General features: G+C 46.1%; 2 protein-coding genes across 4 annotated transcripts; one reads left to right on the forward strand and one right to left on the reverse strand.

The window, feature by feature from the left end:
* Window positions 1–3,684: 3,684 nt before the first annotated feature.
* Window positions 3,685–10,200, forward strand: TMEM207 (transmembrane protein 207). 2 transcript variants are annotated; one of them, XM_058844014.1, is made up of 5 exons: window positions 3,685–3,884; window positions 5,717–5,754; window positions 6,200–6,235; window positions 6,691–6,830; window positions 7,781–10,200. In XM_058844014.1, exons 1-5 carry the CDS (start codon window positions 3,789–3,791, stop codon window positions 7,927–7,929), a joined length of 459 nt encoding a protein of 152 aa, XP_058699997.1. In that variant the 5' UTR covers window positions 3,685–3,788; the 3' UTR covers window positions 7,930–10,200. The 2 variants fall into 2 exon arrangements, with proteins under 2 accessions (XP_058699997.1, XP_058699996.1); XM_058844013.1 differs by having other exon boundaries at window positions 3,686–3,884; window positions 6,200–6,244; window positions 7,781–10,196.
* A 4,917-nt stretch (window positions 10,201–15,117) lies between these two features.
* CLDN16 (claudin 16) lies at window positions 15,118–23,122 on the reverse strand. Of its 2 annotated transcripts, XM_058844055.1 has the most exons (6): window positions 22,752–23,122; window positions 17,942–18,044; window positions 17,542–17,706; window positions 16,295–16,486; window positions 15,825–15,971; window positions 15,118–15,746 (listed from the first exon to the last, which is right to left on the reverse strand). In XM_058844055.1, the coding sequence occupies exons 1-5, from the start codon at window positions 22,863–22,865 to the stop codon at window positions 15,832–15,834; spliced, it is 714 nt and encodes a 237-aa protein (XP_058700038.1). In that variant the 5' UTR covers window positions 22,866–23,122; the 3' UTR covers window positions 15,118–15,746; window positions 15,825–15,831. The 2 variants fall into 2 exon arrangements, with proteins under 2 accessions (XP_058700038.1, XP_058700037.1); XM_058844054.1 differs by having other exon boundaries at window positions 15,118–15,971.
* Window positions 23,123–24,387: the final 1,265 nt, after the last annotated feature.

A 24,387-nucleotide genomic window follows, 5' to 3' on the forward strand; every position in this document is an offset into this window, starting at 1 on the left:
GGCTCACAAAGGGCCGCATTCATCAGGGACCAGCAACTGGTTATAATCCTTTTGAAAGACAACAGGCCGTGCCAGCACTACCAGGGCTTGGTTTAAAATGTTCATCCTTCCTCGCTTACTCAAGCCCAAGGCCACCTCGGCTGACTCCTGTGCACGTGGAGGTGTTTGAGGGTCTAAGGACCCACCGGGGTGGTTCCATGGGGTGGGGAAAGGGCTCCCAGGGTCAGCAAGTCCTGTTGAAGTGCTTACATGTCGTGTGGGAGCTCGCTGACTTGTGTCCCAGGAGCTGTTTGGTTTCATGCCCACACTCCTCCCACGGACAAGCTGCTGCTCAGCCTTGGTGCTCTGGATGGGGTGAACCTTCTTTGCATTTCCAGCCTCAATTTATTCATGGTTGGTTTGCTCTCATTTGTTCCTGTGCCAGCACTGGCCATTAGCTTAAAAAAGCTCTCCCCAGTGCTGGATTTAGTCATTTCAGTGTGTGTATAAGGAACAAGCAGCTCCTTTTGGCTTTCATTTGCAGAGGATGAGACGGAAGCTGCTTTAGTTCTCCCACTGCAGAGAGGAAATGCTCAGTCCTCCCCAGTGCTCTGCTCATCTCTTGGGCTAAACTGAATTCTCCTGCTGAGTCATCCCAGGCCAGGCCAAGAGGGGTGGTGGCACCCTGACTGAGCCTTGATGCCAAGGGTGTAGCTGCAAAAGCAAAGACTGAGATGGTCATGGTGGTGTGGTCAAGTAGGGCGAGGAGAGGTCCCAGCGGCCTTGAACTGGAGCAAGAATTGATTGTGGTGGTGATGTGAAAACACTGCAGCAGAAAAAAGTGAGCACATGCTTAACCCTTGTCAGCTGACCTTAATGCAGAGAGTGGGACTGCCCTGATGCTCCTTGTGTCTCATCTCTCAGTGTGTTCTCCATTCTGTTCCATTTCCCACCTCTCCTGCTGCCACTCTCCTTCTTCTCTTTCTGAGTCTTTGACAGTCTTATTCTGGACTGTTCTGGGAGGCTGGTCAGAACCTAGCAAGGTGATTGCTTTCACAAAATTCATCCCCAGCAACCACTAAATGCTCTGAAGGCAGCCCAGGAAGAGCCTGAAATAAGTTTAAGCTGCTAGCTGTGCTTACAGGTGTTTTATGTGAGCATCTGTTTGCCAGTGAATTGCCTCCCATTCTTACCAAAACCCAGAAGTCCAAGGATGTTCCGTGAAATCTTGGCCCAATCTAAAAGCATGTCTGTAATTAATTGTGTGACACCCAATGAAGCATAGGCCATCACTTCTAGTGCACACAAATACAATTTAGAGCCCATTTCCTGAAATTTAGAGCCCTGATGCCCCTGGTCCTCTCAGACTTGACAAGGTAAATCAGCTCCTCTCAAATTCCTCCTGTCTCCCCATCTTGCGTTCCCTTTCATGCCTTTCATGAAACCCAGCAAGAGCCAGACCCCAGTGGAAGTGGTTTCTGTGGCAACTCTAAAAGTCAAACTGCACCTCTTCCCACTGAAAGGACCAGGCACTCCAAGGAAAGCAATAATGGACAGTCATAAATCGCTGTATGTTTTGGTAGTTGCCGTTGCTGCCTGGGAGATGCATTTGTCACCTAGCAACGACATAAGGTGATGAGGAAATAACAGCATGTTAATCTAATGGCCATGAGTTAACATCTATCAGGGAGCAACCTCCCAAGCCCACCAATGAGGTGAATATAATTGAGGAGGAAAGAGATACCAAACTTTTCATCCAGTAAGTATGGGAGGAGTGAGCAGAGGATATCTTCATGTGTGTGTGCAAGTCTGTGTGCATATGCCTCCTCATGGGGGGGATGACAAAAAGCCTGGAGGAATCCCTCAGACTGGAGCTCAGACACAGAGCTGTCCAGAAGATGGGTCTCATTTTATCAAAATCTGAAGGCAGCAGTACCACAGCAGGCAGGGGGCAGCAGGAGGGTCCCAGCCCACCGTGAATTTCAGTGCAAAATTCCTCTGGGTTTTTGGTGTCCCGTCCTGATTGTCTTAGAATGAGTGCTGAGGCTCTTTATGACATTCATGTGTTCAAGCTGCTCAGCTGATCACGGACAGGGAGAGTTTTCCTGCTGAAGCAGTAGTTCTTTTCAGTATTGGAATCACTCCTGAAGCAAAAGACAGGGCTATTCATGGATCCCCTTTAAGCCAACTCTCTCTCTCCTCTTGACATCATTACAGGGAGTGCAGGACAGGCTTCACAAATTGCCATCATCCCTTGCAAACCCTGTATGGGTCCAACCAGCAGAAAACATCAAAGTTTGCCTCAAGGCCGGGAGCTGAGCAGTGATAGAATTCAATCCTTTCTTCTGGAAATAGATCCAGAACACATGCCATATATTATTTTTCAGTACCAGGAGCTCATTGAGGTACCTGCCCCCTGAAATACTGGGGCTGATCCATTTGGTGGCTCTAAATTGAAAGTACCCTGGGTGCTGACATGAGGGAAGTAATTGTGAGAGGAAGAAAACTGAAATTAATTCAATGATAGATGACCTCATTGAAGCCTGAAATTGTAAGAGTCACACAGTTCCCAGCAAGGCTGTGCACATTTTTATACTGCAGGAGCCTTTTCTTTAAGAAAACAGCTAAGAAATTGGTTTAGCAATTTACTGTTGAGCAACAATGGAAAGAAATGGTCTGAAGCAGGACAGCATGTTCAAACCATTTATATTGTGTAGCACGTGCACTTAGCACCATCATGAGAGATGTTTCTCAGTGGGCATCATTTCAGGGGCTCGTCTTTCATTAGTGCTGAGCTGAAAGTAAATATTAGAGAACACCAGGGCTTGGCCTGGGTTTATGCAAAACTTGAACATTAAATAACAAACCTGTGTTGTGCATGTATATCATAGCTGGTTAGACTTCTTGACCTTTCAGCTGAAGCAAAGCCACAGAGGTACATCTCAAGAGCAGCTCGGCTTTGTCAATCATTACAGAAGTAATGGCATCCCAGCATAATGCTTAACTCTAAACATATTCATGGCAACACCCTCTGTGTTAAAATCTGGAAGAACCACAGTTAATGGTGCATTTCAGCCACGGGCTGTAAACTCCAGTGACAACCTATTACTGACTGCTGAACAAACTGGGATTGTCCCTTCCGAGGGGATCAGAGCTACGGTGCAAACCATCTTCTACCCCTGTTTAACCACATCTCCTGGCTGGCTCTATAGGAATTGAATGTGCAGTAAAATGTGTCCCTTGTAAAAAGCATTGGTGTTTTTTTCAGGTGCATTTTCCTGGCAAACCCTGACAGCTGCATTACAGCAGCACTGGTGCTGGTGGTGGTTGTCTCAGGCTGGGAAGGGTTTCTTTCATCCTTGGTGCAGGTTTGAGGTGGTAAGCACAGTGCACAGGACATGGTTAGAGCTGCCTCTGCGATTTCTGTAAGGCCAATATTCCATCTGAAGGCAGCATGCCATGGAAGTGTGGCCCACTGCACAGACACCAGTGACTCTTTATTTGTAGCAGGTCCTGTTAAATGCAGCCGTGGGTTAATATGGAACTAAGCCTCAGCAGCAGGAATTTGTGAGCAGCTATGAAAATACAGAAACAACTGCAAGGTGCTGACCTTAAACCAGTGTTCCTTTAACTTCTGTCACCTGTTTGTGTCCCTGCAAACCCAAATTTGCTCCCTGGCTAGCGGTAATTTCTGAGGCGCAGGAAGCCATTGGGTAACGTGTTCTCTGGCTGCAGGCACAATGTGCAGAGGAGTTTTAAAAGCACCAAATTACAGAGGGTAAAACACTGCTGCAAACAAAGCTCTTCCAATGTTTCTCACATTAATAATGTGGAGACCTGGGGCTTTGTGTTTAACTTCATGGATCACAGCAGGAACTGGAGTTCTGTCTTTAACCTTCTTCCAGGTAACCAAACCCTTCACTGGGATCACTGGGATTTTGTCAGGGGAAGATTCCAACTTTTATAGAATTTAGTCATCAGCTATTATTATTATTACTATTACTATTACTATTACTATTACTATTACTATTGCTATTACTATTACTATTACTATTACTATTACTATTACTATTATTTTGTGAAGGACTTTTTTCAGGACCTAATGAATTTGGGGTTGATTTAATGCTCACAAAAATTCCAATTAATGAAGAGAAAACTTTTGTCCTTTATTCTGTCTGTGGCTATTGAAATGGAAGAGTTTGGGGCTTCAGCAGCGTGGGTGGGTGTTTGGCTGCTCTGACAGATTCCTGCCTCAGAGCAGATGCACTTTGCTGCAGTTTAACTACGCTAAGGTGGCACTGCTGGGCTGGTTTGAAGGATGATAAAAGAGAGTCCAGAGACTGTCATTCAGCCATGAAGAATACTCAGGATACATGTAATCACAGCAATCAGCTATCTGCTTTTGACCTGTTATTTAATAATCAGTTGAAGTGCAAAAAACCCCAAAATAATTAAAATATCCTGCACCAGGGTGCATGTGTGACATGGCAAATTAGCTCAGTTTTAAAAGGATGCGTCTGGAAGAGTTGAAGCTTCTGTCTTTCTCTATTCCTCATATGGGTTTCAGCCACTTGTGAAATTTCAGATAATGCTTTATATGAAAGACTTACTATACCCAAGGACCTCTGATGAAACTAGAGATTGAAAGGCAGTGTGTGCACAGGATCAGACACATTATAGAGATTTCGGGGGGCATTTCTTTCTGTTTACAGTGGCTTGAGCTTAGCATAACAAAAAGAACTTGTTAATTAGGTATTTAAAATGAGATCTTTTAGTTATGCATATTTGATACAAATTTCTAATTCAGAACAGAACCTTCCAGTTTGACTCAAAGTCAAAAATCTCTAAGTGTTTTGGATATATGCAGAGGGAAATCCAAAGTAATTACTTACAAATTACATTCTAATAGTTTTTTTCCAAGAAATAAATCTAAATTCCTCTATCTTGTTCATTCTGCTTTCCAGTGTTATCACAATTCTATACCTGATCTGAATTTTTTGTAGCAACATTGGGCAAGTGTAATAACACACCTAACACCAGTCAGCCAAAAAAATCTATTGAATTGGATTCAATTATACTGATGAACTGCTCTGGTTCCTTTTTGCACAGATAGTATGAAACTGAGGCTAAGATCTACAAGGCTTACAAAAATAAACTGGCTTGGGCTGAGAGTAGAAAATATACCTGAAAAACAAGTTTCAGGTTCACATATTTGCAATACCTGAAACCTGACTCTGGGAATGATGCACCACTACTGAAAACAGGACAATGCTGGGTAGAGCACACTTCTGGTCAAAACAGTTCCAATTTTCTACTGTATTCACAATTAGCTCCCCCAAAAAATGAGCCACAGAACAAGAATTTAATAATGGGGCATTTTCAGCAGGTATTTCTGAATAGCAAAGCCCAGTGCAGTGAGCAGGTCTCAGACTCCAACTGGCATTTCCCTGCTCTTGTCTTTCTCTTTTTCACATCAAAAGGAATGCTTTCTCCTTGGCCTAGCTTTCATCTGCAAGCTATTGAATATTTTGAGCTCTTGGTGGGGTTCTCTTGGCTGGATTCAAAGCAGAGACCCACAGAGGCAGATCCCTAAGGAGAGATCTGGGTTCAACCCTGCAGGACCAGCACTCATATGGCTCTTCCTCTCCAACTCCCCACTCTGAGAGCAGTAATTATACTGGTAAATTGTAAAAAACAAAACATACCTTCCCTCTGTGATTTACATGTGTGTTTTCAGTCAGCAGACTCTGGGTCAGACTGTGAGCTTGGCGAGAGGTGAGTGTGGCTTCATTCTCCCACCGCGGCTGCCCCCTCCCCAGGCTCTCTCAGGGGTGCTGTACTCCTGCCTGGCACACCAGCACAGCAGAGGAATGAGAGAGGAATTTTCCTTTTCCAGGAAAAGGCCATTTAGGGTTGGGGTTTTTTTTCAAAAGAAGAAATGGAGGCTGGCAACCCTTTGGGTTTTCAGCAAAAATGCTGGTGGCAAATGCCAGTGTTGAAAGGCAAACAAGTGGCACTCTGCTTCTGGCATCATCTGCATTGCTCCCGTCCACACAGAGAAACTTTTAATTTAATTTTTAATGGGCTCCCTTCATGGAAGTAGACTTCTCAATCTTCTGCTTACTGGTGGTGCTTGTCTTTGTGTTGGTAGATGTGCTGGGGTGGGTACAACAGCCTCCTCACACTGGACTGAAAGTCCTTTTAATTCTTCCCTTTTTAGGTGCATTGGACAGAGCGATGAAAACTTTAGCAGCTGGTATGTGTGGTAAGTTTCAGATCTGCTTGAAGGGGAAAAACTGGCAAATAATATTCTTTGATGGATATATGGAGAGAAAGGCATTAAGAGAGACTGATAGCTAGAGAGCATTGCTCCTGGGCTGTCCCTGTGTTCTGTCTTTACAAACTAATGGAAATCATTTATCCATATCCTCCTCACTGTACGCTGACAACTGAGCTGGGAAAAAACGATGGATGATTTCAGGGAGAAATGTTTGAATTTCCAGCCAGCACTGGCTGCTGAGCACTCAGGAGTGAGACATTGGTTTCTGGGGACTTTGATCATGTCCAGTGTGCTGCTGGGGAAACCGCAGCATCTAACGGCTGCTTGCAAAAGATGTTAATGGAGATGTTAATTTGAGGACGTGCAGCCATCTGTCGGTGCTGCCTGCAGATGGTGACGGCACTGTTCATCCCCTGCTGCCTCTGCCTTAGGTTCCTGGTGCTGTTTTTCCTGGCCGTGCTCCTCTCCTGCGGGATCTGCTGCTGCCTGCAGTGCTGGCTGAAGCGGCGGAGCTGCCTCCCCCGACGCACCGTGGCTGTCTTTGCCCTCAGCAGCTCGGATGCCTTTTGTGGTTAGTCCTGCCCCTGCTGCAAGGTCCTGCTGACCCTGGTGGCCTTATTGTGGTCCATCCATAACCCAGGAAAAAGCAGCCAGGCTTGAGTGGGTGCTGGGATGCAGCCAGGGGCTGTATTGCTGGTGAACAGTGGGGTGTCCAGCTCTGGCTTCTTGGGGACATGTCCAGACCATGGACTGGGGGGCTGAAGCCACATCTGCGTTTCCCTGAGCCATGCCTTGGTGCTGTCCCTGTTGTCCATGTGTCCCAAAGGTGCCTAGTGAGGCTTGGCCAGGCAAACACTGGAGGTGTGTGGGATTTTCTCCTCAGTGTCAGGCCACTCAGCAGCCCAATACATGCAGCCACAGGCTCTGGGGTCAGGCAGCCCCTTCCAGTACATGTCCTTCATTTCTCACTCAGGCAAAACTGTACTGGTCTAACTCGAGCCACCCCAGCAGACAGCCTGACTGGCTAACACACCCTGGGGTCTGTCAAAAGACTGTCCTGGTGGGTGCTGTTCATTGTAGCAGCCACGCTCAATATTCCCCCAGGAGCACCCAGGTTTTGGGGACTGGGCTGTGATGACTGTGTAGCATCCAGAACTGACCTGGAGTATGGCCAGCAGTATCAGCAGGCTGAGCCAAACAACACCCCCCCAAGAAAAATAAAGCTAATCCTGTCATTAGGCTAAGCCCTTCCCAGAGGACATATTACCTGCTTTCTGGGTGGTCATAGACAGTGTCTCCACAGGGAGGACCCACCCCAAACCCACCCAAATTCCTCTGTCCCAACTTCTTGTATCTGGAGTTTGTGGTGAAAGACTTTGTGATGCCATACTTCAAAAATTACATCCATGCCTTTCTTGTTTCCAAGTGGTTTGGCAGCTCCTGCTGGGCTCACCCCTCTTACTCCCACACTTGCCCTTCACACCTGTCTGCTGTACAGTTGTGACTTTGCTTTTTCCCCAGCTACTGAAGCAGCTCCATGCCCATTCTCCGGATCCCTGAGCCCCTGCATGACTGCAGAGATTTCCTCTTCTCCTGCCCCAAGCTTCAGCCTTGGGGGAACTGAATTGCCTCCGTCCTATGAGGATGTTATGAAGGAAAACAAGCTCTAGACACCACATGTTGGCTTTCATTGATCCTGCTTGGTCTATCAGAGATCTTCCATCATGCTAAAGGAGTGTGAGATCAAATCAGCCCTTTCCACAGGTTGGCCGAGAGACTGAAAAGCAGCACATATTTCATCTGAACCTGAAAGACAAGACTAAATGCAACAGAATAAATGCCAAAAGTATGTGTTGAATCTGTCACAAGAGTTCAGCTTGACATTTTAATATCTCTGGATTTCAGGAAGCTTCCTCAAAGACCTGTCTGTATTTGGGGTTTCTGGCTCAGCCTCTAGATTTATCTCTCTAAGGCTGCTTGAGCTGGTGCAACCCCATGTATTTTAGGACCAAATGTTGATAAATGACTTGATAGTTACTTCTCAAGCTTGGGCTGCCTCCTTCACTCGGCACTGTGCCAAGAAACACCCTCTGGCAAAGTCATGTTGTTCTAATACATTGCAATGCAATCATGCCACTCTGTGATGAAGGATCGTTTGCCACGTTTAAAATATTTAGCACAGCATATCAGATTTGTCTAGTGCAAAAGGCAGCAAATTTATGGCCAGGGAAGAGAAAACAAGAGACAGGGATTATGGAGGAGTAGCAGTGGCAGGAGCTGGTTACAGAGCACTAAAAAAAAGTGAGTTTGCTCATTTGAGTTGTTCTTAATTTCACAGTGACTGTCCTCAGTACTCTAGCCCTAGCATTGCAGACCAGAAGGCTTTGAATGGCCCAGGACCCACATGGAAGTTCCCCACAAACATGAATTAGGGGCTTAGGTACTTAGTACTAAGCTACAGAAATCTATTAGGATAAAGAATGCCATTTTCTTTGAGGTGATCACTGCAGACAGTATGGAGAAATACTTTAAGAAGCCATCCAGACTGCCTTGCTTCCAAGCAGGATCAGCTCAACCAAATTCATTCCTTGGAGGAGGTATTAGCCTAACTAGTTCTCAAATTACTGAAGAAAGATGCTGAATTTCCCCTGTAGCTGGATCCAGATGAAAGCAAATATTCCCCTTTGTTTGTGGTGGGCAGGTCCCTGAAGGCTGATTTCAGCCTGCCTGACCTCTCTGTCTCTGCTCTCTCAGTGGCAAGGGCTGGGGGTGCAGTCAGACCTCTCTTGCTGCAGAAATGTTACCCCTGGTCCCATGCTTTGTACTCCCATGGAACCATGAGCCAAATTTGGGCAGAATTTTGGAATTTTGGATTAGAATCCCAAAGATAAATAGAAGCCCAGAGCCTGCCTCATGGAGCACCTCCCCACCTGTAGAGTGAGGTTAGCACCAGTTCCCGTGCTCAGGAAGGAAACTGGGAAGATAAATGCACTAAAGTTTATCATATTCTCATAATGATTCTATGTAAGTAAATTTTCTAGATGTAGAAGAATTTAAACATATTTTGAGAAAAAATTATTTGCCAGCACCACTGCAAATTATCTCCCTAAAATCTTATTTTAGAAGCAGCTTTAATGTTTGACTCTTGTGTGAAAGGAAATAAATGTTACTTGTAGCCAAATGAATGTTTGTGCCAGCAGGCTAAAATATTACTGGATTTATTAATAAGAAAAATTTGCAAGTACAGACTCAGCCAGGGGAGAAATCGAGCAACTTCTGAGTGTCCTTTTGCTGGCTGAACTTAGTAAGAATTGCAGGTAATCAGCACCTCTCAGGATCAGATCTTTCATGTACATAACTGCTTCCACCACTCAACCCCTTCAATTTATGCCCTGAAGCATGAGATTTGATTATGTTTGTCACTGCAGCTTGCATAGCCTGTTAGTGGGCATTAAATCAGCTGTCACTTGATTCCCACCTACACACTGTTTGCTTCAGTGACCCCTTCATGGCACAGAACTCCACAGGTTGTCTGCATTATGTGCTGCATAAAACATTACTGCCTCCTGCTTATTAATGGCTCGGCTCTAAATAAATCGCTGCCTTTAATTTCACTGAATGTCACCTTCTAATCAGATGGCTGGAGAGGCTAACAAGCAAGGATTGCTCAGGTTCTGACGCCTCCAATCCCTCTGCTCTCTCTCTCAAGGATTCCCGAGGTGGTAAATCCTTCCCCAGCCACCCAACAGAGGGCAAGCAAGACTTTCAGCACACAGAAACACGCGAGGGAAGCGTTTGTTCCCCTGCTACTTGTGTGCTTTTGAGTGTGTTCAGTTTCATGTTTGAGATGCTTTAATTATGCACAAAAGGAATCAAATTATTCCATCAGAACTGCGACAAGTGGCTCAGAGTAAAGCTAGTGGCTGTCACAAAATCAGGCTCCATCTGTGAGAACCTGTGTGCTGCCATACCTGTGCAACATGACAGGAGCCACAGGAGCTTCCAAAAACTGCTGAAAGTCAGGAGGTATCTGCAAAAAAGAGCTTGTGTAGGGCTGCTGCAGGGAGGACATAAACTAATATTGCTGCTGGCTTGGGGTAGGGAAGGGAAGTACCCTGAGAAGGGGCTCAGGGCCCATTCCTAATCACTGGGATGGAGAAGACAGGGGATTTCTTCCTTCTACAAAAGCATTTTGGGTGACCCCACCAACCTATTATTCCCTATGGATGCTGCTTCTCCCGGTTTGCCACCTCACTCCTATGTTCTCCAGCAGAATGGACAAGGTTTCTCCAGGTCTGTGTTCCCATTCTTACACAAGCAGAGATTTTCCTGGGTAATTGATATTTTTATAAGAACTCAGCTCTTAATGAGGGCAGTTAATGCAGTTTGGCTGATGTTTCCAGAATTGCAAGGAAAGAAGAACCATTTCCTTATAATTCTTCACCTTAGGAATAGGATTCACCTTGGAAAAGCACTTGTCCTGCTATGACTCTCTGGCTGCCACTCGTCCTCTGACTTACACTTCCTGCTGACTTTGAGAAGAAATGGCAAACAGCTCTAGAGAAAGGCAGAAAACACTAGAAGGCAGATGTGTTTGTGGAAACTTGTCATCAGCAAGACTTGTGGGGGGAAATGGGAGCAGTGCAGAGGAGCCAATTGCTTGGTGACCATCTGGAACGGAAGACAAAGGGAATGTGGCTGGACTTTCACCTCTGCAGATTAAGAGCTGAATAATAAAGTCATAAAGTGGCTCTCCGGCAAAATAGAACAAAACCAGAGGTAGCTGAGCCATAACAGGGCATCAGTTTGGAATGCCAGGAGGCTTGGACAAGAAAGATGGGAAAATAATTTATATGCTCATTAATTATTTGTCTTAAATTGTCATCCAAAATTCTGCACTATGGGCTGAAGACTTCTGTGCAGACGGGGCTGGGGACAGATGCCCGCTCTCTTTGGGTCACTAGATGGCACAATTCTGGCTCTTTTCCTCGCTCAAAGGCATTTTACAGCAGGAGCCCAGGAGCTACAGGGAGAAAATAGTTCTCGCTGCCGTAACTGCGGTTGGACAGAGTATTTCAGTCATTAATCACTTGCCCACAATATTTAACAGATGCAGAAGAGCAAGCTGTGGGAGTCCAGCCCCAGTGGAGAGAGAAAACATTGCATTCTTGGTGGAATTTTACTTTTTTCTCTTGGAAAGTTTATGAAATTACTCTAAGTAGATGTGTCTAAGCTGGGACAAAGTCTTCAGCTGCTGAAGATGCATTGCTGCAGGTGTACACTGGGGTCTGAGCTTTGTAGCTACCAGAAAAGGTCTAGGCAGCCTCCAAAATCACTCCCCCATGCCCAAGGGCTGGTCCTATTTGTGCTGCTGCCTTTTGTGTGTCCTTGCAGGAGAGCAGTGATTCCCCTCACAGGAGTCAAAGCAGGTCACTTGCAAAACACCTTCTGAAGAAAACGTGGCTGTGGGTTAGAGAGCTGCAGCACTCAAAGGCAATTGTGTTTGTTATATCCCACTGATGTTACAACGTTTAAGAAAAACACAGTTCTGCACTGCTGCTCCTGTCTACTGGAAATAATTGTCCAGTTCTACTGAATTCGCACCAAAATCATATGGCAATGTCAGTGAAAAAGCAGGAAATCCATATCTTGGGAAACACTGGTGTGGCTGCAGTAGGAGATAGCCTAGTTCACAAGGTCACAGTAAGAGTTAGCACTAATTACAGCTGGAGACGTTAAAAACCCTCATGAGGGAGGCTGATGGAGGCAGGGAGAGATGCTGCAGGCAGAAAAGGACAGCCATTGCAGATGTCATTTTTTTCTCTCTCTCACTTGCCTGTATCAAAATGGGAAATCAATAGCTATCTGTAAGGTGTGGAATCAACTTAGCAAAGATCTTACCTGAACACTTTACTGCTTTCCATAACCTGCACACAGCTGGATCCCTGGCAGAGTGCACAGAGCTGTCGGGGAGAGGACAATGGGGAGCCCCAGTTCAAGGAAGCACCCTGGGGCAGGCACACAGGGAGGAAAGGTGCTACTCCCAGCTCTCAGCTAAATCCCTGGCTCTCCCTATGCCCCGGAAACAAAGGCTGAGGTGGCCAAACATAGAAAAGTACCCCTTGTAAGCTAGTAAAAATATGGAGAAACCTAAAAAACTGTTGGAATTGATGGATTAAATGTTGGGCCTCAGCTCAGCTGGTAATTGCAGTTGAGCAAAAAGCCTTGGTAAACCATCTATGGCCATCAGGAGGGAAAAATCAGTCTATTGTCATTCCTAGTGAGCTGCTGCTGAATGGAATGCAGGTATGTATTAAGGAAATACTTTAATAACTGAGCTCACCTGATACATCTTTAGCCTTAGGGACTGGTTGAGATTTTGAAAGAAAAAAATACGTCCTGTTTACTTTCTGGGAGGTTTCTTGCTAACAAATACACAATTAAACTAGAATAGATCTGCACTGTTACCTGATAATGAGATAATGAGGAGTGCATCCTGCAGCCACGAAACCAGTGTCAGTATTAAATCTAACAGGGATTAACAATTAAATATTAACAGTTGATCAAAACATCAGATAGACTGTCAGCAGAATTTGAATAATGAAACAATGCACTGGTTACAAAACATTAGCCTAGCAAAACTAAGAGTTGCTGTGATCTTTTCCTGATCCTCTTGTGCAGGAGATAGATCCTCAAAACCTACCATAGAGTTTGGCTAGAATAGAAGTATGATTAAGAAATTAACTCTTATTCTATACAGATACTGAAGAAGAGAGTCTCACAAGTGTTGATGGAATATTCTTCCTGATATGCAAAGAATATCTGTACATAAATTCTTTGCATGTGAAGTGTATTTGAGGAGGATGAGTTAAGGTGGTATTTGGGGTATGTGTGTGCTCTCTTTGTGTACCCCAAGGAGGAACACAGGGCTAGAGGGAATAAAGAAATAAATCCTTAATATTCACCCCTGATCAGGGCATAGACATTCAGTGCCCACTGAGCCACTGCTTGGTGTGACCCACGTGTTGCAAATCACAAAACAGCTCCCACCACCTTAAAACGAGCTGAAGACCATTACAACAAAGGCCCAGGGTCAAGCACTGAACAGGAGAAATCAGTGGTCTGAGATTTGTAATTACACCTGCATTTCTTCTCTGCTAAACAAGAAATAAATCTTCCTGGCAAGAAATAACCTTTGTGCTCAGGAAAAGTTATAGAAAACAGCATCAAGAGGCTGGCAGGCATCCCTGAGTGCTTGTGGGGTGGCATAATGTGCTGGCTGCACAGGCTGGGGAGTTTTTGATTCAGAGCTGATGATGTCTTTGCTGGGAACCTCCTCCCCAGGAGCGTCTCTGAGCTGGGTGAGCCAGGCTGAGGCTGCCTGCAGCATCTCTCCTCCCTCGGGGAGGCTCAGGCAGCATTTGCCTCTCTGGGCAGAGCGGGGATGTGGGCAGTGGAGCAGTCACTGAACACAGCTCTGCCTCTGGGCTCTGTTCACCCTCCATCTCCTTCCCTGTGTGTCTCTGAAGGAGCAGGGGAGCAGGGACACAGCCCAGGAAGCAGACCCAAAAATGTTCCCGGAGTTTCCCTGCCCTGGCAGAGAGTATCAGCAGTGTCAGCTCCCCTCCCCCAAAGACCCACAGAAAACACATTTCTGATGTGGCTGTAAAAGTTTAAAAAAAGAAAAACAACCACCAAACTCTCTCTGAATGCAGTTCCTGCAACACCAGACAAAAATTCCTGTCACCTCCAGATCTCTTTGTGCATTCCTGGTATAATCCATGAATTCATCACATCGCTCATAACTCTTGTACTCGTTGTCTCTCAGGACCTTGTAAAAAAGCCTCCATCACCTCTCCTACTGTGTTTACATCTGTTTGATATAGCTCATCTGTTGGCAGTAACCTGCTCTCGGTTTGGCTGACATAAATGTCTGCCAGCCCAAGCAGCACGAACTCTGCAGGCACGAGCCTCCCTTGCCCAGGGAGAGCAGAGCTGCCACCAGGGCTCTTGCTGAGATGGTTGTGCTGTGCTCTGAGCCCTGTGGAGGTGCCTGGGCCTGCAGCAGAGCCAGAGAGACCTGCTGTTTTCTGTTTGTTCCAGGCCCCAGGTGCTTCTTGACTTGGAGCCAGGTCAGGGCTGGATTATGTTTTGGCCTTGCTGGTCAGTTCTGTGCTGCAGTACAAGGTGCTGCTTCCAGAATAACCCATCAGAGGACTCAGCCCTTCATTTTCCATCACAGGAGTTATCAGAAGTGCTGCTTGGGATACAGCTCACTCCATCCTCAGCCAGCCCATCTCCCTCTGGCCCTCATAACATAAGGTTTCACTTCACACTGTCTGGGAGAAGTAAATCCAGCCTCCCCATGGAGCCCGTGGAGAAAGCCTACCTCTGCTAGTGCTTCAGCACCCACAGCTGGGCACACCCAGCTGAGGCTCCACCTTTGTTTCTCCACTGCCCCTAAGCAGATAAATCTCTGCACTGGGAGACTTTTCTCAACCCTCAGTGTCCATGATATGGTGTGATGCCCATGGTCAGAAAGGACTGAATTTGGACAGTTCCTACCAACCCTAAGAAAACTCTGTCCCAGCTTCTCCCTCTATTAAAGGCATGAAAAAATGTTCACAACCATCCTTAGGGAACATATTAAGCCAAACAGGGTTTTTCCTCCCCTACCCTAGTGAAGACCTGGCTGATGTTCCAACCTCATCCAGCCTGGATTGCAGCAGGGGCAGCAGTCCTGAACTAGGTTTAAATACCTTTTGATTGAAAGGGACAATAGATTTTAGTATCACTTATCCTAGTTTCTAGCTAATGTCGGTATATTGTAATGCACAAGTTCAGATTTTGGATCTTCACTCACTTTGTCCAAGCAATGTTTTTATTAAGCAGAATGAAGCTGGCAATTTCCAGATTTCAGCGAGTTTAGAGCATTTGTAGTGTGCCTTTTAACACTGACTGAGAAGGACTATTTTTCAGGGAAGAATGCACCTGCATGTACAATCTTTTCTCAGTGTGGAGGTTCATGGACCAAAGAGAGGGTCAGACATTTAACACAGCTCTTATCTCCTGAAAAGCTCCCCAGCTGTCTGTAAGAGGGGCAGACCCCCATACTGAGTGCACAGGGTCCAGATGTTGGTCAGACAGTCAGTCTCTCCCTTTGCCAGGATTTTGTCCTCTGTACACTGTTGACACATTGCCAGACATGGAACAGATCCATCTTGCAGTTTGGGGATCTTCATGCAGAACATTGCAGTCTGATTCACAAATGGCTGATTTATCTCACTTCTGCAACAGTGCTGAGACAAATGCTGAAAAGAGTTTATGTTGGTTATTTCAGTCTGTGCTTATGCAAGAGGCCCATCACTCAAGACAAGAGGATTCCAGAAAGCAGGATCTTCTGAGTTTGCTTTCTTGAAGGAAAGGTATTTTGAAGCTCTCATAATGCAAATGTAGCATACAGCAGATCCTTCAGATTCAACTGCATCTGTATCACAACCACAAGAGCTTGAGTCTCTGTGCAATCCACTACAAATAAAAGCAGAGCTCTTTCTGGAGCACCTACCTCCTCCTCACACCCTTGTGTCCACCGCGTACATTTTGGAGGTGGCAGTTTGCGAGGATGGCAAATGCACGTTTGTGACAACGGTCGCAGCTGAGGAATAGCCTTTCCTCAAGGAGTAGGCAGAATGGAGTCTTCCAGAACTGGTCTCTGTGAGGCACAGGGAGAGAAATAGGAACTGCTAATGAGTGTTTGGTGACTTTCAGCTGCAAAGTTTCGTTATTCAGGGAAAGCAGCACTCCAAGATGCGACGTAGTAACAACACACTTTATGTCATCCTTACACCTCAGTTCCTGCATGAAGACCTTGATGTGCTTTCTAGAGCTGCCTAAGACTATTCCCATTTTACAGGTGAAAATATCACCACTGGAGATGAGCAACCATGCCAAAGGCCTTTCCCCACCCTGTGCACCTGTAGCACACCCTGAGCAGTGGCTCTATCCCTGAGCTGTGCTTCAGCCATGCCTCCTCACCTCTGAAGAGATACATGCAGCAGGTCAGCAGGGACCCAGACAAGAAGCAGCCAAGTGACCCCGCCATGCCAAGCCAGCAGGACCAACCAAACTTGTACTGGATGCCCAGGAACACGTTGTGGAGGAGCAGAGAGGAGCGCTCCACGTAGACATCCACGGCGTACCACACAGAGCCCGTGATGCCAGGGAGACCTGCAGGGCAGGAGAGAGGTCCCACACACACATGAGGGATCAAATCTAAAGCTATGGCTGCTGTCTGCTGGGTCTGACTTCAGGGTGGGAAGACCCTCCTGGGATGGCAGGTTTTGACCCCTGTCCATCCATGCTCAGCCTTTGGTGGATTCATCCTGGCCCCTGCTGATATCCTGTGCTGCCAGGCAGAGGCTGCACCTCACGGCTTGGCACTCACACACACCTCCAGCACACTGGCAGCACTCAGGTTTCTGCAGCAAAAGGCAGAAAGCTCCTCCCCTCTCAGCTGCTTGTGAAGCTGTCTCCAGAATTTAATTTTCTGATCTGTTTTGATTTTCAGAACTTTGATGATGTTTTTCAGACAAACTTTGAGAAGTGAATGGAAGATGTTTAAAAGAGCCTCTTCACGTGTTTTACACATGCTCCCAGTGGCTGGGGTGAGTTATTAAATCTGTTTAGACTGAAGAAGAGATAGCTCTTTGATATTTGCATTAAGTCAAATGATATTATTTGACACCTAGTTGGCTATTTATTTTTGTATTTAAAATTCTCCCACCGGCTGTAACAGCAAAGCACCTCAGCTACTTGGGTATTTATCACCTAGAAGGGACAGACGTGCTATTATCCTTTTATTAGAGATCCACTGCAGAGATTTTGGGCTAAGTAACTTGCCCAAGGTCACACAATCTGTGGCAGAGCCAGGATCCAAACCAGGATGCCAGGACTTTCTAGTCCTTCAGTGATTGGTCTAGAGAACTACAGCAAGGTGTCTTTGCCATATCCACAGCCTTGACTCCTCCACAGTGAAACAGCAATAAATGGCAGTCAGGCAACTCAAAGCCAAGTCACCTGGTCAAACTGAACTGAAAGCAGATAAACTTAACTGTGTGCTGTTCAAGGCAGGTGGTGAACAGAAGAAGCTGCATTACACAAATAAATATAATGAAGATCCTTCCTCCTGCAGAAAATCACCAACCAAAATAAAAGAAAGCTTTTAAAGCTTCCCCACTTTGCCAAAGGGTGTCCTACAGAATGGGAATGCAGTGGGGAAATACCTGCAAGGAGCAACATAACCCCAGACGCCAGGCAGATGCGCAGCTTGATGAGCGGCTCATCGGGAAGGAATTTCACACAGTCCAGTCCCAGGACCAGGAAGAGAAATCCAAATCCTGACAGGATGTCTGCTGTTATCATCATGGCTCGGGTCAGCACCAGTTTCACTGCAGGACAAAAGCAAATCATTCTAGTGCACAAGGAATGGCAATGTGGGCAGGTAATGGGGTCAGATCCCATAAGAACATTTTTTTTCTGGTGTTTGCTTTTTTCGGCTTCCCCTGGGAGTAACACCTGACTGAGAAAAGAAACATGCCTCTAATTATCTGAGTAGAAGAGATACTCTTTGTCTACACTCAAGTGTCCCCACCACTTGTAGAAACATCTCTGACTCTTACATACCAGAATGCTCGGCGTAGATGGAGTCGTACTCATCACAAGTTTGGATGCCATCAAAAACGTTTGTGACACATTCCCACCACAAGCCACGGCATTTTGTACTCACCTGTGGATTGAGAAGACAAAAAAAGACCATAGGTTAAAATATCCACCAATACAGCAGGTGGTCTCTTAGCTCTTCAACAGAAATCCTGGTCCAGTTACAATGATGGTAAACCAGAATGTTTAGCTTGAAGGGAAAAAGCAGAAGGATGGATGAAAAGGACAATATTTTCTGTGTCCCTACTAATGTTTTTACATTACAGCAAAAGAATTTGGACTAAGCATTAGGAAAAAAAAAAAACCTTGCCTACTTGTGAGGATAAAAATTTTGAAGAAAATTTCTGGGAGGAGCTGGAGGGTGGCTGACCAGAAGGATGTAAGAGTAGGTTTGCTCACTCATTGCCAAACACTTGTTCAGGCTGAGCTGGGCAGGGCCATGGACCAGACAGCCTGAGACTTTGCTGTGTGTGCTCTCCTTCCTGACACCATCCTCGTGACGGAGGAGCAGCAGCTCAGAGAGTGGGAGAGGAGTGCAGAGGAGTCTGGATGTGAGCCCCTGTGCAGACACCTGGCGAGGGCAGCCCCCAAATGACTCAGCTGTAAACACTGGCTGGAAAATGAGAGGCAGCCAGTGCTGAGAGCCCTGGGGCTCCCGGTGTGCTGCCAGCCATGGGACCACGTGTGGCCAAGCCACAGTCATCACTGAGACATCCAGACTGGGGCAGATGATGCAGTAGCATCGTGGTTAATGGTCTCCGCTCTCCTCAAGCCGTAGATACCGTTCCCAGCCCAGCCTTCCATAAATCACTTTCATATGGGAGGCGTTTTCATTACCAATGCAAATATGGCAACAAGCACCTCTAAAATATTCCTGGAATTGCTCATACAAGAAGCAGAGTTAATGTCAGTGCAGCTTTGGACTCCAGCCCGCCCACTGCTGCCAGCGACAGCCGCTGCAGTTAATGGAAAGAGAAACTCTTCCAGCAAATGAGTTTCATGCAGGGGAAGGGGACCAGGCTTGCTTGGATGATGCAATAAATTCATTTTTCTTGCGCTGTGTAAATCACAAAGCAGATAATAATATATCTCAGACACATAATAAAGTCTTATTCAGGATGTACTGAAGTCTGTAGCTAACCTCAATATTTTCTCCACATCACAATATCTGAGCCAAGCTGTGCACCTCCTCTGTGATACTGCACTCTGGATCAAAGGTGAGGAAAAATGACTCTCTGCTTCAGACTGGCAGAAGAGATACTATTTACATTTGAATAAAAAAAATCTACATGTTTTGTTTCATGAAGATGAAAAGTGCTTAACATTTCTGAGAATTTCAGGGCATATTTAATGAAAAATATGATGAAAAATGAGAAGCAGCGATGGAAAAAAATAATTTCATTGATTCTCTGCTTTTCAAGAGAGCATAGTCTTGTAAAACAATTTGCCATGTTTTCATTCAATGTATTTTTACCATGGCCCTCTTAATGCCGATCCTTTCCTGTCTTAATTCACCATTGTTCAGGCTGTGCTTGAAATTAGCATATTTTTATTAAATTACATTTTGTTCCACTTGCATTTATATAATTTTTCTTTCTTCCCAAACCACCATAGGCTTATTTATACTACTCTATATTCAGCTAATAATGTCACTTACTTCCTCACTTGCTGATATTATTACAGTTTTTTAAACCCTACAAGCAGCATCTACATCTACATTATTTATAAAGAGACTAACAGCATTCCAGGCTTTGTCACCCTCCAAGCAAAACAGAGGTCTTAAGCACAACAGTTATGGTCTAGCTTGTGAAATAACCCCCTTCCCAGACTAAAAAAATTTGGTTAAGGTTTTTTGTTTCTTTAGATGTTTCAGTTGTCTCTACTCCTGCTAGAGCCAGCAGGGGCAAAGCAGGAGCCAGCCCATCTCCACACAGCCTGTGTGCAGCCAGGGACAAATGTGCTATTGCCTGGTGCAGGAGGGATGGCTGTCACTGTGGGGACCTGTGGCTGTCCTGAGCCGCTGCTGAGCTGTTCTGCTTTCTGCTGCTGAGGGCCAGCACTTGCTCCCCTCTGCTTTCTGCACTGCTGATCCTTCCGGCTTTCTTAATCTGCTCCCCAGAGTTAATCTGCTCCCCAATATTAACCTGCTCCCCAGAGTTAATCTGCTCCCCAATATTAACCTGCTCCCCAGAGTTAATCTGCTCCCCAATATTAACCTGCTCCCCAGAGTTAATCTGCTCCCCAATATTAACCTGCTCCCCAGAGTTAATCTGCTCCCCAGGCACCCTTGGGCACCTTCCCTTGTGCTGTCAGCACAGACTTTCGGGCACACAGGAACTCGCTGCTGTAAAGGGGACAGGGGTCGGGGCATGGGGCATCATGCAGGGACATGGATTTCCCCATCCCATGGCTGGACCCCTGCACCATGTTGGTAGCACTAATTCCCCATCACCTCTCTCCCCCTATAGCAGATCTGCTCCAGCTTCCCTGGCCCCAAACCAGGACTCCCTGAGCAGCCAAACAGCACAGCTCCTCATCCCCTGCTCCGATTACGAAACACGTTGCCACGACCTGCTTTCCCTAACACAAGTATGCATGTAAAACATGAACTGCATAATGACTGTAATACATATAATTATATCCTATCCATAATGTATAATTAATATTAAAATAATTCTCATACAGAAAAAAAAAGGAAAATTACAGAACAAGCACACACACTCCTGGGGAGAGCGGAGAAGACAAACACGTAAGAGATGTTAGTCACAGTGTTTCACCGCACTCTGAGAAGGTGCCAGCAGACAATGATTACAAGCCCAGCTTGAGAGTAAAACAGGCAGCGTTTAACAGTAGTGGTGGTATTTATAATCCACCCGCAACAGGGAGGGACTGTCTACACAATACAGCACTCGTTGAGAAGCACATTATGGGCTTTTTCCACTACAAACTACCGCAAAAATTGACCCAGCCCTGTCTTGATGCTTCGCAGGGAGTCACCAACTTCAACAACTTTCTGGAGTCACCAACTTAAACAACTTTCTGGATAGCTGTAACCTGTTGTTTCTGAAGGGAGGTGAGGGGCTGTGGAAGCTGAGTCAGGGCCCTGCAGCCTCGCTGGAGGCGGCTCCTCCTGGCACTCCCTGGCCTCTTCTTCTTGGGATGTTCCTCTCCAGTGGGACCACAGTGGGGGCTTCATCCTCCCCAGCTGCTGGGGGCCAGGGTCAAAGCCAAGCAACCAGCCAGGAGCCAGCAGCTGCTGAAGGATGGAGTTCCCTTCTCCTGGAGTCAAAGTTGCCTAATTTACCCTTTTTCCGGCTGAAAACAGGAGTCACTGAGGACTCTATGCCTTTCTGGCAGTGGACATTCCCCTGTTTAGAGAGGCAGTGAGTCATTAGGGTCATTAAGGAGATCAGTGGTCAGGTATTAAGGCTGGGGGCGTTTTGTTTCATTATTTAGTATTCACACTCAGAGCCGGAATGTGAGAATAGTGGTTGCTAGTAACCAAACTGGGTGTTAATGGAGCACTTCGGACAGCCCATCCAGGTGCCTTTGTGCCAGGAAGACAAGGTTACACAGCCTCGGGGCAACGGACCGGTTCTTTACTGGACTCACTTTGCTCAGGAGCTGGGCTTCTCTCATCTGGTTTTCCTCCCAGCTGGACTCCCTTGGCTCTTCTGAGTACATTGATAACTTCATCTGAGTACTTCTTAAAATGAAAGAACCCATCCAGCATCACTGGGTGCACTCTATTTGTAAAGAGGCTCACTGGGCAGACACACTGACCTTCAGGAACTGCACTGTATTGGATCATCACCTCAGCACTTACATCCACCTCCCAGGGTTTCTGAGTCAGATTGTCAGGATTTCTTGTAGCATAGAGGAAAAAAGTAGTTTTTCTTGCCATTAGTTTTGTCCTTCTTTCTTTGGATAATTCACCCCTTCATGTGCTGCAGCTAAATTCTGCATTGCAGTCACTGAGGGCAGAGGAGCTCGAGGTTTCATATGCTGGATAGCAGATAGAACTTGTCCTCCTGATACATTCAGCCAAACTTTCTGTCCTGGAAGGTGTTTCACCTTCACTGCCTAAACAACCCAATTTGCCAGGGACCAGCTCCTACACTGTGGACTTGCAGCTTAAATGTACATAAATGAATGGCCGTGTTGGGAAGAAAATTACAAATTTACAGTATTGAGTGCTGAAGAAACAGTGATGATTTGGGGCCTGGAGTCTTTGGGGCACACCTTGCCTGTAAGAAGCAATCTTCTCCCTTGTTTGTAACTAACTTTTACCAATACCTTCCTCTAATATGAGAGTGCTACTGTCCACATGAGTTCCAGGAGATATTGAGTCCCCATGCTCCCCTTAAATTTCTGGTAGCCCTGTAGCTCAATGGCTGTTCAAAAAAAGACTTGAAGAGCACAGTTGTACTCCACCAAGAAGTCTGAACCACAGAGCTAGAAACGTCTCCAAAATATCCATGCAGGCTGGAGGTACAGGATAATTCCTCTCAAGTTCATGCACATCTAAAACTAGAGTCTGTAGATCTTTCCTGAACTTACTAAGTGAGAGCACAGCCTGGATAAAAAAGTCTGGCAAAAAGAATTACACAAAGTACCACTTTTCTCCTGCTCTTGCCACAGTAATTATTTTCATACTCATCCACTGTCATCCAGCACAACAGGGAGAAAGAACATGAGTGTGGAGTGGAGCAATGACACCAGGAGCAAACTCTCTCTAAGACACACTGATTTTGGTGATCAGGCTACCCCTTACCTCCAGGGAGTCATCAGCATTCACCATCCAGCAGTCTGTCCAGGTAGATATTATCAAAAGCCCAACGGAGAAAAAAGCAAAGAAGCAGCCCACATATTGGAAGAAAAGCTTCATGCTCAGCACATGCAGGGGAGTGCGAACAGCAGTGCCCAGCCTTGCTGCTAAAGCCGGGGTACAGACAGAGTCTCAGTGTCCCAGATGATCAGCACCTTCCTGCAGTGACCACGAAGAGCAGGACCTCCTCACTTGTGCAGATGCCATCAGGTAGTGATGGCTGCAGGGGCAGTGCTCACCTGCCAGGGGTCAGGAGGAGGGTGAGAGCGCCCACAGGAGCTGCTGCAGCCAATCCGCCCTGCACCACTACAGCTCTTGTCATGCCTGACTGAAGAGAAACGGGGCTCTGCAGGAGTGACATGCAGCTAACTGGAGCCCTGGACTGCCAGGGGAGGCAGGGATCGTGGCAGGTTGTGCCAAAATTGGGATTAGAAAAAAGGCTCAAAACTTGTTCTCTGGGGCAGAAGTTTTGAGCACTGCTGAGGGACACAGGCAGAAGCTCTCATGTGCACACACACATTTATTCCTGTTCAATGGTTTATGCCTTAGCAGGGAGCAATTATGAAATGTCTTGGTGTAGATCCCACGCTCCTTGGTTGTTGCCCTCTTGGTCTCTGGTGCAGTGATGATCTAGTTCAATGCAGAAATGTCACCAGGGAGGAAAAGGAAAAGGAAAAGGAAAAGGAAAAGGAAAAGGAAAAGGAAAAGGAAAAGGAAAAGGAAAAGGAAAAGGAAAAGGAAAAGGAAAAGGAAAAGGAAAAGGAAAAGGAAAAGGAAAAGGAAAAAAAGGAAAAGGAAAAGGAAAAGGAAAAGGAAAAGGAAAAGGAAAAGGAAAAGGAAAAGGAAAAGGAAAAGGAAAAGGAAAAGGAAAAGGAAAAGGAAAAGGAAAAGGAAAAGGAAAAGGAAAAGGAAAAGGAAAAGGAAAAGGAAAAGGAAAAGGAAAAGGAAAAGGAAAAGGAAAAGGAAAAGGTAGCAGTCATGGGCCTTCAGAGCCAATATCCACCCCATCCCAGATACAGAACTTTATATCCCGAGTTTAAGACAAACCTCAATACCTCTCATGCCCTGGGCCTCAATTTGTTCATGACATGAGTACAACTCCCATGTGGAAATCTTGAAGTTTTCGGACTGGTGCCAGCCTGGAGGATTTCAGTTGGTTGGAATTTCCCTGTTTTCTTACTCTGATTGCAAACTTCTGTTTTCCTGCAGGACTCTGCAGGTGACCAGAGGTCACACAGGCTGCCAGGGGCAGAAGGTTGGAGCCTCTGTAAGAGGCTTCTCAATGTCTTCTCTCCTGCAGTGCTGAGAAAGACATCAGGGCTCCAGAAACCTTTCAGGAAAACCAAAGGGGAGTGGAACTAGAAATTCCTCCCACCCGAAAGGTACAGATGTACAGAAACCATCGTATCCTCAATGATCTTTATTTTTGAATATAAAAAGAAGCAGGAACAGGCTGAAGACCTGCCTTGAATAGGCAAATATTCAGCACAGAGCAGAGGAGCAGACCCTTGCTCTGCGTTCAGCTTTGCTTCCAGCCGCTTGCCCAAGCTGGCGGTGTCTGTCATCTCAGCTGTCACCTCCA

The sequence above is a fragment of the Poecile atricapillus genome, chromosome 8 (genome assembly GCF_030490865.1).
Source record: "Poecile atricapillus isolate bPoeAtr1 chromosome 8, bPoeAtr1.hap1, whole genome shotgun sequence".
NCBI classification, from domain to species: domain Eukaryota; kingdom Metazoa; phylum Chordata; class Aves; order Passeriformes; family Paridae; genus Poecile; species Poecile atricapillus.